The 16,934-nt window shown below is 46.0% G+C and overlaps 1 protein-coding gene across 1 annotated transcript in view; it reads left to right on the top strand.

Annotated features, from left to right (window-relative positions):
- Positions 1-16,934, top strand: part of LOC308309097 (CUB and sushi domain-containing protein 3-like) — a gene marked incomplete at both ends in the record, with an annotated part of 377,797 nt that overhangs the window by 87,146 nt on the left and 273,717 nt on the right. Inside the window, one exon of the mRNA XM_080754567.1 lies at positions 9,125-9,356. Within this exon, the coding sequence (XP_080610693.1) occupies positions 9,125-9,356 (232 nt within the window). The remainder of the gene's footprint in view (positions 1-9,124; positions 9,357-16,934) is intronic.

The raw sequence follows: 16,934 nt of genomic DNA, 5'->3' as shown, positions 1-16,934 counted from the left end.
TTCCCAAACAGCTGCGTGTTCTGCGCGACGATGGACGCGGCCGTTCTTCACCAGCGTCTGCTGGTGGTCATGAACATGGACGCTGCAAGGCCCAAACAAAGCCACGTCGCTCGGGGAGCTCAGATGGAACACGGCGCTCAGATCCCCGCCACGCCAGGACAAAGAAGCGGGCCTGTTTCCAGCACCGCAGCAAGGTTTGTCCAGGCGGCTCCTAGTGTTTGCGAGCCTATCCGCAGTAGCTTCTCTCCGATGTACACTATTTCTACCACAGCGCACAGTGGTGGAACCGGCATGTTCGGCTCTACCCCGCGCTTCTCCTTCACGCCCGGTCCTGGTTTGACCAGCACCGGGCCTCTCCAGGCCTCCGCCGCCCTGCAGGCTAGCCTCCAGGGACCACTCCAGGCGGGGCCATTGTCTCCGGTCGCCGCCGAGGCGGCCACCAGTGGGACTCCTCACCCCACCAACCCGTTCCTGATGACTCCAGCGGTCACCGCCCCCCCCTCTTTCCCCCCTCTCTTAACGTCCCAACAGAACGTGCCACGTAAAGTGCCTCGTGGCTCGGACGAGTTTGGCACCTCCGAGGAGGAGGAAGATGCCATGGAAGGAGAAGAGGAGGAAGATGAAGAGGAGGAGGAGGAGGACGGTTTGGTTCAAGAGGAGACAAGTGAGGACATTGTGATGCTAAGCCCCCGTCATGGCGGCACCCCTCGCACCTCACCCCAAGCCCCCCCCATCGCCCCTGCCAAGAAGGCAGCGGTGGATAAGGAGAAGGTGGGCGCCACAGCAGAATCCACCCCACAAGAACTGGACCTGCTGGCAGTGGTTGAGCTGGCGGTGGCCAAGATGGGCCTCACTATGCCAGTGGAGCCTCGCCCTGCGAGCTCAACGGAGATCAAGTTTGCGGGCAAGAGAGAGGTACAGACACCAGTCCCTCGCTCTCAGAAGCTACCCGCTACCCCGGGGCTCAAAGAAGCTCTCCATTCCACATGGAAAGAACACAGAGAGCCCGGGAAGATGGCTCTGTCAACCTCACTGGCGGATGAGGACAAGTTTGGCGTGGGCGGCCTTCCCCCTGTGGATGTCGCCACTAATCAGTTCTTCTGTGCCCAGTTTAAACCCACGGAATGCCCCTTCACTCAGGAGCCTGTGCCCAAGTTCAAGAACAAGGACGAGAACAAGGTCTCCAACATGGTAAAAAATGTTTATAAAGCTGCAGGGCTCTCTGTGAAAAGTTTAAACGTGGTGGGGCTGATGAATGGAGCCATGGCAGAGATGCTGCTCCAAAACAAGGACCGCCTCCCTCCTGAAGCCTATGCTGAATGGGATGCCATGCTACAGCTGGCAATAGTGAGCAACGTCCATGCCATCCAATGGGCTGGCAGAGGGATGGACGTCGCTGTCAGCATGGAGAGGTTCAGGTGGCTGCAGAAAGTCCCCTTCCAAGGCGACGAACCAAAGGCCAGCGAGAGGCGAGAGGAGCTGAGGGGCCTGGACACAGCCCCCAACAGTCTCTTCGAGGGAGCGTTACCCTTCCTCCGTGTCATCACCGACACCAATAAAGCCCAAAAAGAAGTGGTGGATGCTGTTTTGGGTAAACCTGATAAAGGGAAAGAACAGTCAGGTTACTCAGGACGCTCTTCCCGTAATAGGGAGAGATATCAGGGACCCCCCCGACAGGGCGGGAAACCCCATCGTTCTCCTAGAGCTCCGTCTTCCTCCTCGGGCACGAGCAGAAACAGAAGTCAGAGCAACCAGGGCTCCCAGCACCAGGAGATGCGCCCACCAGCTCGCCCTTCATACAGTGCAGCAGTGAGGGGGCGTGGGAGAGGGTCGAGAAAATGACACTTTGAGAAAGAGGGCCTTCTCACCCTCGGCGCACGGAGACAGGGTCATGGACGGCTCTCCAGCGCGCAAGCACAGTGCACTTTTGATCCTGCCACCCAGGGTGGAGGAATCCAATGTAAATGTGAATTTTGTTACTGTGCCAAATGTTTTCTCCCCAGTAAAGAATGTGTCTGCGAAACAAGGTCTCTTCTTTCACAATGCACACACAATGGAGAATCCCCAGTGGGGACATCCATATATAAAATATGCATGCCCAGTACCACAATCACAAACACAAACAGCCTTCAAGGAAACCCCCTTAAGGGGCATTTCCAATATAAAAGGTTTAATTGTTCCACAGCCTCAATCCTCCCTTCCGACACGAGAGGGCGCCAAAGCGCCAGTCAAGGTAAGAAGGTGGCAGAGAGGTCTTCTTGTTTAGCTGTCCCAGCCAGAGCTGCGACAGCAGTATTAAACAGGGTTTTAGACAGGACGTGTTTACAAGAATGCGTTCCTTTTTACACTCCTCCTCTGCCTCCTGTCCCACCGTGCAACAAAGTGTTGTCGCCGGTGATAAAGGCATTAAACGTAAGGCCCTCGCGTCACAGCAAGACGGTGTCACGCTCAGTAGTAAGTCACGTGACTCAGTCTCGAGTCCCTTTGACTTCCGCGTTACCGGTGACGTCAGAGTCGTGTCCGGGGATGCACATACCGTGCATTCCTATCAATCACATTCCGTTAGGTCTGACGTCAGCTCCCATTCAGAATCCTTTGTCAAGGCATTTAACTCAATGGAAAGCATGCAAGCCGTGTCCCTGGGTGCTTCGCACCGTGAGGCAGGGATACAGGCTACAATTCTCAACCCAGCCTCCCTTGTCAGACAGAGTGATATTCACGCATGCAAAGGGGCAGGCCGCTTTGATTCTGAGGGAGGAGATTCACTCTTTATTGGGGAAAGGAGCGATCTGGGAAATTTCCACAGATCAGCTCGGTCTGGGGTTTTATTCTCATTATTTCGTTGTGCCAAAGAAAGGGGGGGGGCTGAGGCCCATTCTGGACCTAAAAGCCCTCAACAATTTTCTGGTAAAGTACAGTTTCAAAATGTTGACGAACGTAGCGCTATTGCGCTCGATCAGAATCAACGATTATTGGACGTCCCTCGATTTGAAGGACGCGTACCAGCATGTGGGAATTTACCCCCCACACAGAAAATTCCTGAGGTTCGTTTTCGAGGGGAAAGTGTACGAATACACTGTTCTCCCGTTCGGCCTCTCTCTGTCTCCCCGCGTGTTTGTCAAAGTGACACAAGCGGCTATAGCTCCCCTGCGGCAGCAGGGAATCCGACTTGCGACGTACCTGGACGATTGGTTAATAAGCGCAAGTTCAAGAGAGGAGGTGACACGTCTCACCAATGTGGTGATGTCGCAGTTAACCTCTCTGGGGTTCAACATAAACTTCAAAAAGAGTATGTTAACACCAGCTCAGCAGACCACCTTTTTGGGGATCTCGCTGGACTCAATAAATATGACGGCTCGACTCTCACAGGAGCGATTAGTCAAGATCGTGGCCTGCGCGAAATCTTTTCGCGTGGGCAGAGTGGTCACGTACAAGCGCTGCATGATTATGTCAGGGCTGATGGCCTCAACTATCCATCTACTCAGGCTGGGCAGGCTGTATATGAGGCCTTTTCAAAAGTGGATGTTGGCACTCAAAATCCACTCGACACAAGGTCGCCGCAAGGTCAAGGTGTCCCCAGGGTGTGTGTACACACTGAGACCGTGGGTGGACGTGACTCTTCTGTCCCAGGGGGTCAGTATGGGCGTGGTGGTGTCACGGAAAGTGATCACAACGGACGCCAGCCTCAGTGGTTGGGGCGCAACGCACGAGGGCCGTTCGGTGAGGGGAGTTTGGGACTCCGCTCTACAGAAGCGGCACATCAATTTCCTGGAATTAAAGGCAGTGTTTCTGGCGTTGAAACATTTTTTGCCTTTTGTGGAAGGGTGTCACGTGTTGATCAGGACGGACAACACGACGACCATGTGCTATATCAACAAGCAGGGGGGCCTCTCCTCCCCGGCTCTCAATCAGCTGGCGCGGGATCTGACGCTGTGGTGGGAACCACGTTTGGCGTCGATCAAGGCGTCGCACATTCCGGGGCTTCTGAACAGCGGAGCAGATCTGCTGTCCAGGGGGGAGCCCCTTTATGCAAATTGGTCCCTCCACCCGGGAGTGGTGAGACAGATTTGGAGCAGGTTCGGTCAGCCTCAAGTCGACTTGTTCGCGTCAGCAGAGAACGCGAAGTGTACACTTTTCTTCTCTGCGACGGGGCCAGCCCCACTGGGGCTGGATGCTCTGGCTCACGACTGGCCGAGGGAACTGCTGTACGCGTTTCCTCCGTTGGAACTGATCCCCCAGACTTTGGAGAGGGTCAGGCGGTTCGGCCTCAAACTATTGTTGGTGGCTCCGGGGTGGGGCGTGTGGAGGTCGGAGATATCTCCCCTCCTTTACGGCAACCCGTGGCCTCTGCCGCCAATCAGAGATCTGCTACGGCAGGCAGGGCAGGAGATCTTCCATCCCGACCCGGCGAAGCTAGACCTTCAGGTTTGGCCCGTGAAGGGGAGTCTTTGAGCGCTTTGGGTCTGACACCAGGGGCGGTTCAGACTATTCAAAGTGCTAGGGCTTCGTCCACGCGGTCGGCTTATGATAAGAGGTGGAGGATCTTTGAAGACTGGTGTGCGGAGCGTACGTCACCGGTGGTGGCGTTTGAGGCTCCGGTCCAGCTTGTTGTGAATTTCCTTCAGGAAAAGTTAGAAAGTGGTCTTGCCTTTTCTACCATTAAAGGTTACTTGGCGGCGCTGTCAGCGTGCCATGTGGGCTTTGAGGGTAAGACGGTGGGTAGGCACCGTCTGGTGGCTCGGTTTTTAGCGGGTGTGCACCAGCTTAAACCGGTTACTAGGTCCCTTTTCCCATCGTGGGATTTGGGTGTGGTGTTGGACGGGCTGTGCCGTCCACCGTTTGAGCCTCTGGAGGCGGCGAGCTTAAAGCTTTTGAGTTTTAAGACTAGTCTTTTGTTGGCTTTGTCTACAGCCAAAAGAGTCAGTGATCTACATGCGTTATCGGTGGACCCGGTGTGCATGAGATTCTGTGAGGATGGCAAGAAGGTTCTGCTAAAACCCCATTTGGCGTTTGTCCCAAAGAACCGTGTGATTATACATGAGCCAACCGAGTTGGTGGCTTTTCATCCTCCTCCGTTTTCTTCGGAGGAGGATAGGCGTCTACATTGTCTTTGTCCGGTAAGATCCTTGAGGATTTACTGTGAGAAGACGAGGGCTATTAGAGCGTCAAACCAACTGTTTGTCACTTTTAAAAGTGGTCCTAGACGGAAAGCGGTGGCTAAAGCTTCACTTTCAAGGTGGATTGTGCAGGCCATAAAGATGGCCTACACTTGTGCTAAAGTCCCGGTTCCTGAGGGCCTAAGGGCTCATGACACTAGGGGAATGTCGACCTCCTGGGCTCTAGCCAGGGGTGTCTCGATCCAAGAGATCTGTTCGGCGGCTAACTGGTCGACTCCGTCGACTTTTGTGGTTTTTTACCATTTGGACGTGGCTCCATCTTCATTGGCGCATTCGGTCCTGGGTGTTGCCGCCTCCTCTAGTTAAAGACTTTTTCCCCCTTTTTTATAGCTGAGACCAAGTCCCTTTGCTCTCGGTAAAAGGGGGAGACCCTGTTTCCTTATAAAACGGCTGCTAGTGGGCCTATTAGTGAATAGGCGGGCTCCAGCCTGTCAGGGTTTTATGAGGCGGACCTGGTCGGCCTATTAGTTCATGAGGCGGATTTCGGTCTGTCAGGGTCTTTCTACTTTCTTCCGCTCTCGAGTCCGGTGGGCTCGGGGCTCCGTGGGGGAGGGGCCACGCCGGGGGTGTGGTCTCCTGTCAGGCGGAGTGGGCGGATTTTGAGGGTGTGCGCTTCCGGGGGTTTATGTGACCCAAGAGGAGTGCATTTCGAGTAAATGACAGAAAACGAAAGGTTTCGTACGAAACCATGGTTTTCTTAGTTTAGGAGAAATGCACTCCTCAAACGCCCCTTCGCGCGCATGTTGCGTGCAGAGGAACGGTGTTGTTAAGAGGAAGTACACATGCCAGTCTCGCGCCTTATGCCCACGGTTGGGGCGGGGCGTTTGACTGGCATACCCTCCGACTGTGTCATTCGGGAGCATATGTGTAGCTCTGTATCGCACGCTAGGAGGCGCGATAACCCAAGAGGAGTGCATTTCTCCTAAACTAAGAAAACCATGGTTTCGTACGAAACCTTTCGTTCCACACATGTCAGAGAGAGTCTAACATTAGCGCTAGCCTGACAGTACCTAACCTTAAGTAAAGGCTTAGGTTTAGTTAATTAATTACATCACACCAAACCCATGCGTATACTTAGGCATAACAGTTTACAGTTTACAGTTTAGGCATTTAGCAGACGCTTTTAATCCAAAGCAACTTACAATAGCAGATAATACATAACTATAATAAATAAGATAACATGTCAGAACATCAACAACAATATAACAAATGCATATGACTATCAATCTAAAAAAAACAATATAATCAGTAAAGAAAAAAAAAGATTCTAAAAAACCTAAAAACAAATGCTAACTAGCTTCATGTATGGTCATTGAGTGTTTCAGTAGTGCTATGGGTTTAGGTGGAGTCTGAAAAGGTGAGTCTTCAGTCCACGGCGAAAGCTAGCGAGTGAGTCCGTTGTTCTAAGTGCGACAGGGAGTTTATTCCACAGCTTGGGGGCCAGGAAGGCAGACTGTCTCGGACAGGGGATTTTTGTCCTGGGGCTTTTAGCGAGGGTTCTGTCAGCATCCCTGTGTTGGCTGATCTAAGTGAACGGGTGGGGGTGTAGGGGTTGATCAGGTTTTGGAGGTATAGAGGAGCCAAACCTTTGGCTGCTTTGAAGGTCAGCATCAGTGTTTTGTATTCAGTGTGGGCTGCAACCGGGAGCCAGTGGAGGGAGTGGAGAAGGGGGGAGACATGTTAGAACTTAGGCTGGTTGAAGACCAGTCATGCCGCGGCATTTTGGATCAGTTGGAGAGGTTTAAGTGCACATGTCGGGAGACCAGTGAGGAGAGAGTTACAATAGTCAAGTTTTGATATGACAGATGTCTGGATGAGGAGCTGGGCTGCCTTGGTGAGGAAAGGTCTGATTTTACGGATGTTATAGAGTGACCTTGCTCTTTTCTCACGTCTTTATGAAATTAAACTTTCAATTCCCTTTTCACCATCATAATTTCTGTTACTTCTGTTGCCACCTCCTCCATTTGTCCTCTGCATTGGCCGTGAAACTTGAACCTAGCAAGACTTGTCATCAAGGTTGAGAAATGATGTGAATCCTCCAGACAGATTTTTCTTCTTAATTAGTGGATACAGCCAATTAAAGTTCTCCACTGAGCCTTCGTTTGCATGTCATGTGAATAGTAAAGAAAGGAATACTAATTGATAGCCCCTGCTGCCAGTGTTTTTGGACAGACAGCATTTTTCTTTTGTTAGGCTCTCAAATCAATCTGTGAAAGCCTTGCTCAATTAGAGACAAAAGGACAATCTCACAGTTTTTTTTTAAACTGGATGGAAATATTAGAGATTAAAAAATAAAGAACCTAATCCCAAGTATTTAGGGTGGTCCTTCATATGGAGCCGGCAACATGATTGTCAGCAGCTGTTCTTGCGCTGTGCCTTGCATTTAGACATTTCTCACAAGCCACTATTGGTAGGCGTGATGTCCGATCATCTGGCAAAGCAAGACTAGTCAGGATCATTAAGAAGCGGTTTATGCAAACACTGAAAAGCCAGATGCTAGATACCGGTATAATGAGGCTTTCCATTCATTTCAACCTATAAATTCATGCATTTCCAATTAGCCCTCACTTGCAGACGATAAAAAGTCTGCCTTTGGCGTATACAATAGACTACAAAGGGAAGCGCTTGTTATGACGCAAGTATGTGCAGACATCGATGTCTCAATGAGTTGATTTCCCAGCACAACCCCTCCTTCTGAAGACTCCCGTCAATAGCCATCTTCCTGTTAATGTATATGTGACTCAAAGGACATGGATCAAGCCAACTAACGGCCCCTGCAGTGGCTTTTTCTTCTCCTTTTGAATTTTGCACATCCACTTACTTGTCCCTTGACCAATCGTGTAATGCAGCATAGGAGAATGTTCCAAGGCTTTCCATGGCTGTGCCTGGCAGCTCTGACAGCCCCTGAGCGGAAAGCCAAGCCATCAAAGGTTTCAGCTGGCACAGCTGAGAGTCACATATTAGTCTTAAATGATGTGAAAACTGTGAAAGCCCTGCCATCATTAGAATTCTTTAAAAAAAAAGAAAAGAAAGAAAACTTGGCAAAAGGGAAAGAGGGGGAGGGTGACGATGAGTAATTGTAGGAAGATATGCGAGGGATCTGGACAGAGAGGAAGGATGAGAGATGAAGGAGAGAGCGAGAGAGGGCGAGAGAGAGGTGGATGGGGACGTGGCTGGGAAGTGAGGGTGAGAGGAGAAGGGAAGAGAGATGGAATGAGAGAGAGTGAGCCACTATTATGGGAGAGTGCATTAACATTCAGCTGACATGCCCTGCTCCCCACATTGAAAAAAAAGAAAAGAAAATACAATTTCACAGCATTATAAGTCCTGTTTATCACCATTTGTTTGTTTCCCCAAACATGAGGCTGCTTGGAGGACACAATGATGAATTACAGGCCCTCAGAAGGAGAGAGAGAGAGAGAGAGAGAGAGAGAGAGAGAGAGGGAGCAATAGCTTTTCTTGCATTTTCTAGCACAAAATAAAAACAAAAATGTAAAAACGCCTTAAATGTAAATGTCGGCAGAATTAATTATTAACTTGTTATGAACAGATCGTGATCTTCTCATTTGTCATTTTATGTGAATATTTCATGCGTCCAGTCAGCGTGTTGAAAACACGCAATCATTTAATAAATTGTATGTTTCACATTGTCAGTTTCATATACTGTCCAGTGTTATTGCTGGAATTAGTCTCACTGTGTGAAATAGTTACTCCCATATCTAGCACGCGAACACACAAAAGCATGACAACCATTTTGTTCAAACACCAGCCCCCTACTGTGTGTACCTTCAACAATGGCCTTTTTTATTGGTGGCTTTATCTGTGTGGACAGGGACAGATGTTACGTACCGCATCCTCTCCTGTGTTGACCTTGAAGAAGTACTTAGAAAATAGCCTTGTGTGTCTGCTCTCACGCTGCTCTCCCCCTGGTCTTTGGTGATTGACAGCGGAGGACACGTGCGGCGGCACCCTGAGGGGCTCCAGTGGGCTCATCTCCAGCCCTGATTTCCCCAACGGAGACTCTGCTGGAGCTGGCGGCGGAAGCCCTGGCAGCGGGGAGTGCAAGTGGACCATTCTGGCCGATCCAGGAGACACCATCTCCCTGGTGTTCACCGACTTCCAGATGGAGGAGAAGTCCGATTACCTGGAAGTGGAGGGGTCCGAACCTCCCACCATCTGGTGAGTTGAGTTGTTGATGCTTGTTTGTTTGCTATGTTTTGCATTGTATGCTTATACAATGTAAAATCCAGGTGTGTTATTTTAATGTGAGTGTGTGGATAATTAACATTGAGGTACATTATTTTGTACAATCTCTGAGATACAAATGGATCAATTAACTCCGAGGGTTTTAACCAAATTGACCCTTAAATGCGTATTTGCATACACTTTTTAAAATGAAGACTTTTACTGTGTCAATGTGTAATAATGTTAATACATTATTTTAAAAAACTGACACAAATGTAAGCCTAAGGTAGATGTAGAGATTTTTCATGATAGTTTCATTCAATAAGATACCATTGCTTTGTGATTATGATGACAACTGCTGTAAGTCAGATAATGACGGATAGTAATTGCTACTTCTCAATGTCACAAATTTCAGCGTATAGCTTTTTATTGATGGAGAAGTCACTCCACCTGAAACGGGGGATTTAAGTGCTTTTGACCCCGCAACCTTGAGACATGAGGGTTATCCATCTCCTCTGTGCTGAGTGTGAATGGCATCATCTAGCAAGTTTATGTGATCCTACCAGGCATTAAATATAATTGGCTGAAGAAGCTCTCATCAATTACTGAGCTGAGAGAGAGAGAGAGAGAGAGAGAGAGAGAGAGAGAGAGAGAGAGAGAGAGAGAGAGAGAGAGAGAGAGAGAGAGAGATTCATTGAGGTTGGGGTGAGTGAAGGGGATAGTGAAAGAGGTTATGATGGAGAGGAATGTTTCTACTGTCCACTGCTCAGCGTACAGCAATTGCATCATGAGTATGCTTGCAAGATCAACAAACATGTCCAAAAAGGAGTACAAACTTAGTGATGATTTTGTTGAGTATGTACCCAGGGACGTGCTGGGCCCCTGATTCAGCCCGGGAAAAAGAGTTGGAGTGGCACTCATTTTTCTTTTTTTTTAGTTATATTTCGTCGTTGTCGGGTGGAAACCTTGTATGTCCAAAACCGTTTGTTTTGTATTTATCATTTTAAAAATGATTTAAACTAGTGAAAACAGCCGATCTACAAGCACACAACGCCTCGCGGATCTGCTGTTTTCACTACTTTTGTGCAACGGCCTTGATGATGAAGCAAAGTAAATTTGAAACTTGGAGATACAAGGTTTCTGCCCGACAGTGACGATTTACTTGGAACGAAGGCCGACATTTTATTTGTATTTTTTTCCTAATGGCCGGCCTGGACCGGCCGGGAATGAACCGGCCGTTCGGGAGTTGTCCCGCTTTTGCCAATGGATACTATCCAGGACACTATGTGTAATTGAACGTTCCCTAACAATGTGAAATGGCCCATTTCAAGATATTAATACAAATTAAAAGGGTTTTGTGAAAAATAATGTGGTGTTTAATATGAGAACGTGCCCTCATTCAGTATTCTCCAATCTTCCTGTACACCCACCTATTAAATGTGATCAATCAATACCTCCAATGTGTTCTAGCCAATCAAGCTGCTAACAGCTGGCCACAATTTGTCAAAGCAACACTCTACTGCAGTTACTATACAGCTTATTTAACACGCTTAGCCAATAGCGCTAGTACATTTATATTTATTAATGTGTTTACAGCAGCACAGGTTAACATTTGGCAAAATGTCAATATTAACTGTGGGAAAAAAAGAGAAGTAGACAGAAAACCATCAAAGCGGAGTGGACAGAGAAATCCATGTTTCTGGAAATAAAGGTTGAGAAGCTGACGTGCTTGCTTTTGCAGGGGTATGTTATTTGACCATTGAGTGACATCTCCATGTACTTAAATAGGCTTAATTTGGGAGTACATGGAAATTATAAAGCCCTTATTGACATGACAGAATCACTGTCTGCTTTTCACTGCTGATTTGAGTAATGCTGCACAACTCATTTAGTAACATGAGTAACACTGCACAACTAATTTATATTCAGTCGTCATCCACACAGATCAATCCCATGTCAGAATATTAGATCAAATAAAAGCACATTGCAAGATTTGATTACTCTAGTCTCTCACAACAGTAATTTAGTTTGTTACTCTAATGCCTCATTCACATAGAAAAGCCAGGCTAATGGTTGGCTTGGTAATTCAATGTAATATCTATGCAAACCAGCTTTTAAAATTTCCATACTTGAAAAAAAAGCATGGAGATAAAAAGCTTGTTTTTTTCCTCAATTTTGAAGCACCATTGTTTTCCGTTCAGACTGGAAGCAGCTTGCTTTTTTTTGCCTTGCCAATCAGAGCAAGGGAAAATCTGAGTATGCGGGGATTCAGCCCCACAAAAAGTCAACTCGTGTGACCACAGACACAGAGGGCTGAAATAAGAGGATATATAACAAAGAAGTTGTGGAAACGGTACAAAAACGTCTGTGAGCGTGATGTTGTACTGACTCTGACCTCTAAGTACTTTCCCAGGGAGGGTTGCTTGTGGCGTGTTGCTGTGTCACCCTTTCTTGCTTTTTAATATTTTTTTATCCAGAAATAGCTTATATAGTAACTAAATACCTTGGACACGCCCATTTACTGATAAAACAAGCTGCATGTTTTTTTAGCCTGCTTTTTTTTTTTATATGTGAACGCACCTTAAGGCTTGGTTCATACTTGGTTATGCACCAGTGTTGCACAACAAAGAATGAATCATGCTTAAAGAGGTGGTGCCATAGCTTTGTACTTTTTCCGTTTTGTATGTGTCTATGGCGTTAACATTATTCTAATAGACCCCATGGTGTGGTTATAATATGCAAATATGTCTTCCCTGTGTATTTTTGGTTTCTTAAAGCTGAAATTAGCCTCTGAGTCAAAAGGCCCAAACGAAAAACACTGATATAATGACATCATAATATCATCCCCTCCCCTTTTTACCATATAGCAACACTGTGCGTGATAGATAGATAGATAGATAGATAGATAGATAGATAGATAGATAGATAGATAGATAGATAGATAGATTTATAGATCAATTAAACATTTACAGCAGCTATCCTTAACAGGCATCTGTCATGGTTCTCTCTCTCTGGTCTAGTGTGCATCCCAGTAATCCATCCATGTGCAAATGTGCCAGGGTCAAGTATGAGTCATTAATCTAAGAATAGAACAGAACTTTTGATGGCTACTGTACTGGCATAAGTGAAAGACCAAGTCATTCATTCTTGTACCGGGGGACGATAGTCTATGGCTGAATGTGCTCCTCGTCCCCACTAGCACGTCATAGAGGGGATGGGAGGGTTTCATCAGGAACGTTTGTAGCTTCCTCCTCATCCTCCCCACCGCAACACCGTCCACGTTTTAAATATGGTTATTTTACTCAGTGGTTCGCAACCTGTGGGTCGGGACCCCCAGGGGGGTCCCCAATTTATTTTGGGGGGGTCCCCAGATGCTAAATGTTAACATTGTTTTCTCACTCAACAGTAAACAAACCAACATAACGTGTATAGAGGGTATCTGCAAATTTCGAATGTGTCAATTTAAGGACTTTTAAGACCTTCTTAAAGTGATCCCTGGCTAATACCACAAATATGCCTTAATACATTATAATTGTCCTCTATAACTACAATGTAAAATTAAAAACATCTCAAATATTTTATTTCTTCTAGAAATAGCTAATCTTTCAGTCAATAGGGGAAATGCCTGTCGCAAGTTGATGATGTCATAAATGTTATGTGTGGTCTAATTTATGGCATGCATGTGCAAAATAAACCACAAACACATTTGAAATATTGATTTGATGCTCATATTAACCATAGGAAGTATTACGTTTGTTTTTATTTGCACATGCATTCCATAAATTCCATAGGGATAGATCACAAATTACATTTATGACATCATCAACTTGCGACAGGCATTTCCCCTATTGAGTGAAAGATTAGCTATTTCTAGAAGAAATAAAATATTTAAGGTGTTTTTAATTTTACATTGTAATTATAGAGGACAATTATAATGTATTAAGGCATATTTGTCGTATTAGTCAGGGATCACTTTAACCCTTTAAGTGCCTATCCCGAACATGTTCGGGATATTCTGGATCAAAAACAATTTTTTATTTGCTATTTTACTTACCCCGAGCTGCTTGGAGCAACGTGGGTGGTCCCGGCTCGCCCAGCGCTCACCAACGAGAGACGCTAGATGCTCCGACGATTTATTCCATTGAAAATGGTTTAAAATAAAGTTTAGACCCCCCCCCAATGTTCACCGAATGTTCATTGTAGGCGGCGCGACGTATTCCAGGGTGCCTATCCCGAACATGTCCGGGATATTTAATAAAATGAATTATTTTATCGGAGGCCTCAACGAAGCCCCGGTCTAGACGTCCATCCTTGGCCGGGACTTAGACTCGGCCATCCACGGGCCGTATTTGCGCTAACGGCCAAATCGCGCCGCCCACTCCAATAATAAATCACATCTTTAGACAGGATTTTCTCCGGATTGTGCCCCCAGACCCAAAGAGAAAGTTTTTTGCGGCTGAAATAGCTTTAGATCGGGCTTCTAAATGGGTTAGCATTTTGGCTACGTGTCAGCTAGCTTCCTCCTCTCGACACCCATAGCTTTGACTGGAGTGAAAACACAAGCCAGTTGGGAGAGGGTCGACGAAAGCTATAAAGAAGGTCTATGGATAAATTTCTGGCACTCTAGCACCCCTTGTGGCCGGATGGCACTGTATGAGTTAATACCTCTAAAATAACAAATTAAACATTGGCCAAATTGTGAAAATATTAGAGGAAGAAATTGTGGAAATAGCTGATCTACATGCTCACAACGCCTCGCGTTGCGAGGCGTTGTGAGCATGTAGAACTGCTATTTTAACAATAGGATTGTGTTAAACTAAATGTAATGCCACAACTCCTCCAACTCCAAGTAGTGCTCGTCAGGGTGGGGGTCCCCAGTTCAAATATGATTATTTTGGGGTTCGCGGCCTGAAAAGGTTGAGAACCACTGATTTAACTGTATGATTGAGGAGTTTATACAGAAATCAATGTGACTACCACAATTGCTGGTTCGATCATGACCACACGCATGGGAGTAACCCAGCTATTGTCTAAAAGAGAAACATCTGTACCCGTATGTATTCCCTCACATATTGGACTCAAAATGCACATCTAAACTTTCAATGATACCATGAGAATATTTAAAATACCTTAAGTGAAATGTTCATGGCTGCACGTGTTAATACCCTATAAATTGTTTTAAGCTGTTTTAAATCTTATATGAATATATTGATATGCCGGCTAAATTACTCTAGGAATTTGATAATTCTGGAATTATTTTATCGGAGGCCTCAACGAAGCCCCGGTCTAGACGTCCATCCTTGGCCGGGACTTAGACTCGGCCATCCACGGGCCGTATTTGCGCTAACGGCCAAATCGCGCCGCCCACTCCAATAATAAATCACATCTTTAGACAGGATTTTCTCCGGATTGTGCCCCCAGACCCAAAGAGAAAGTTTTTTGCGGCTGAAATAGCTTTAGATCGGGCTTCTAAATGGGTTAGCATTTTGGCTACGTGTCAGCTAGCTTCCTCCTCTCGACACCCATAGCTTTGACTGGAGTGAAAACACAAGCCAGTTGGGAGAGGGTCGACGAAAGCTATAAAGAAGGTCTATGGATAAATTTCTGGCACTCTAGCACCCCTTGTGGCCGGATGGCACTGTATGAGTTAATACCTCTAAAATAACAAATTAAACATTGGCCAAATTGTGAAAATATTAGAGGAAGAAATTGTGGAAATAGCTGATCTACATGCTCACAACGCCTCGCGTTGCGAGGCGTTGTGAGCATGTAGAACTGCTATTTTAACAATAGGATTGTGTTAAACTAAATGTAATGCCACAACTCCTCCAACTCCAAGTAGTGCTCGTCAGGGTGGGGGTCCCCAGTTCAAATATGATTATTTTGGGGTTCGCGGCCTGAAAAGGTTGAGAACCACTGATTTAACTGTATGATTGAGGAGTTTATACAGAAATCAATGTGACTACCACAATTGCTGGTTCGATCATGACCACACGCATGGGAGTAACCCAGCTATTGTCTAAAAGAGAAACATCTGTACCCGTATGTATTCCCTCACATATTGGACTCAAAATGCACATCTAAACTTTCAATGATACCATGAGAATATTTAAAATACCTTAAGTGAAATGTTCATGGCTGCACGTGTTAATACCCTATAAATTGTTTTAAGCTGTTTTAAATCTTATATGAATATATTGATATGCCGGCTAAATTACTCTAGGAATTTGATAATTCTGGTTTTACATTTGGTTCAGTGCCACACCTATGCAGAGAGATTGGCACATTGTGGGACATTGATGTGTCTGAATGTTATTTTAGTTTTTGCCTTTTGTGTGTAATTGTACAGTAGGATGAGTACTTTTATTCATGTTTTGTGTGTAATTCATTCATCCTGTCTGGGTCCTGAGTCTGATATAAAGATCGAATAGAATAGAAAATGAAATTGTAAAATTAATTGGATGTGTCCACAGTATTGGATAAAATGCAAACAAATAAACAAACTAAAACTAAAACTAAATCCATGAACGGGCATGGTCTTTTGTTTATGTACAATGTGGCTGAAGCTGTGCAAAGACAATGATATGGTCCTTTAAGCATATATCTGAATATATTGTGTTATGTAACCAGAATAGGCATGATCAAAGGTGAATAAACAAGACTTGAATCTCCAATGATGCAATGATGAATTCATACATGTAACTACACTGATGGATATCAGAGAACAGATGTCACATGCTTAATCTTGTGCAATCAATCATCCGAGCCTTGAGGCTCATTCCCACTGGACGCGATAAAGATAAGGATAACGATATGAAGGCGTTCACATCAATTATGACGGCTTTATCGTTGTGGTGTGGACACTGACATCCACTTCAAAACGTTATTTTTTAAATTGTTATCGCGCCCAGTGGGAAAGGGCCTTTACTCCTCAACATTCACAAGGGATCAATTAATTTGACATACTATACATCCTCGTCATCGTAGCTCCTTGGTTTTGTACCTGGACAGCTCATTACCTATTGAATACATACTTATGACACTTCCACAGTATGGTGGAAACGCAAGTATGTTGATATCCTTTCAGGCGCTACAGTGCTGAACTGTGGCCACTCAACATTGTGCCGTATGCATAAAATGCAGTGCACTGAGAAGTAGACCGTACGAACATTCGCTCACAGCCACAGACTGTGAAAGAGGGAGATTCAGAGAGAGAGAAAAAAAAATGTCAGCTTGTCATGGGGAGTGTGTTAAAGACACAGAGAAAGAGTCAAAAGAGGAGACACTGTGGAGGATGGAGATGACTGCTAAGTACTGTATATTGACACTGTTAGGGAAAGACTGACAGGAAGCTGATGCTGGATGACGTTGAAGTGTTTTGACAGGCCGTAAGGTAACGCTCCTCTTCCACTCTTAGTTATGAAAACTCCAGAATTAACTCTTTCTCTAACTGGAAAGTCTCTCAGTGTGAATGTTTCTCAGCCAGATGGCAGCTATAACTCTGCTGGTGTGCGGGAGAACATGGTAAAGAAATCTTACGGTAGCTGTGCGCACTGTTGAGTGATGTGTCCG

The sequence above is a fragment of the Nannobrachium achirus genome (assembly GCF_963921795.1).
Source record: "Nannobrachium achirus genome assembly, chromosome: 2".
In the NCBI taxonomy this organism is placed as follows: domain Eukaryota; kingdom Metazoa; phylum Chordata; class Actinopteri; order Myctophiformes; family Myctophidae; genus Nannobrachium; species Nannobrachium achirus.
Note: the sequence above shows the minus strand (reverse complement) of the source record. Positions and strands in the feature narration are given on the sequence as shown.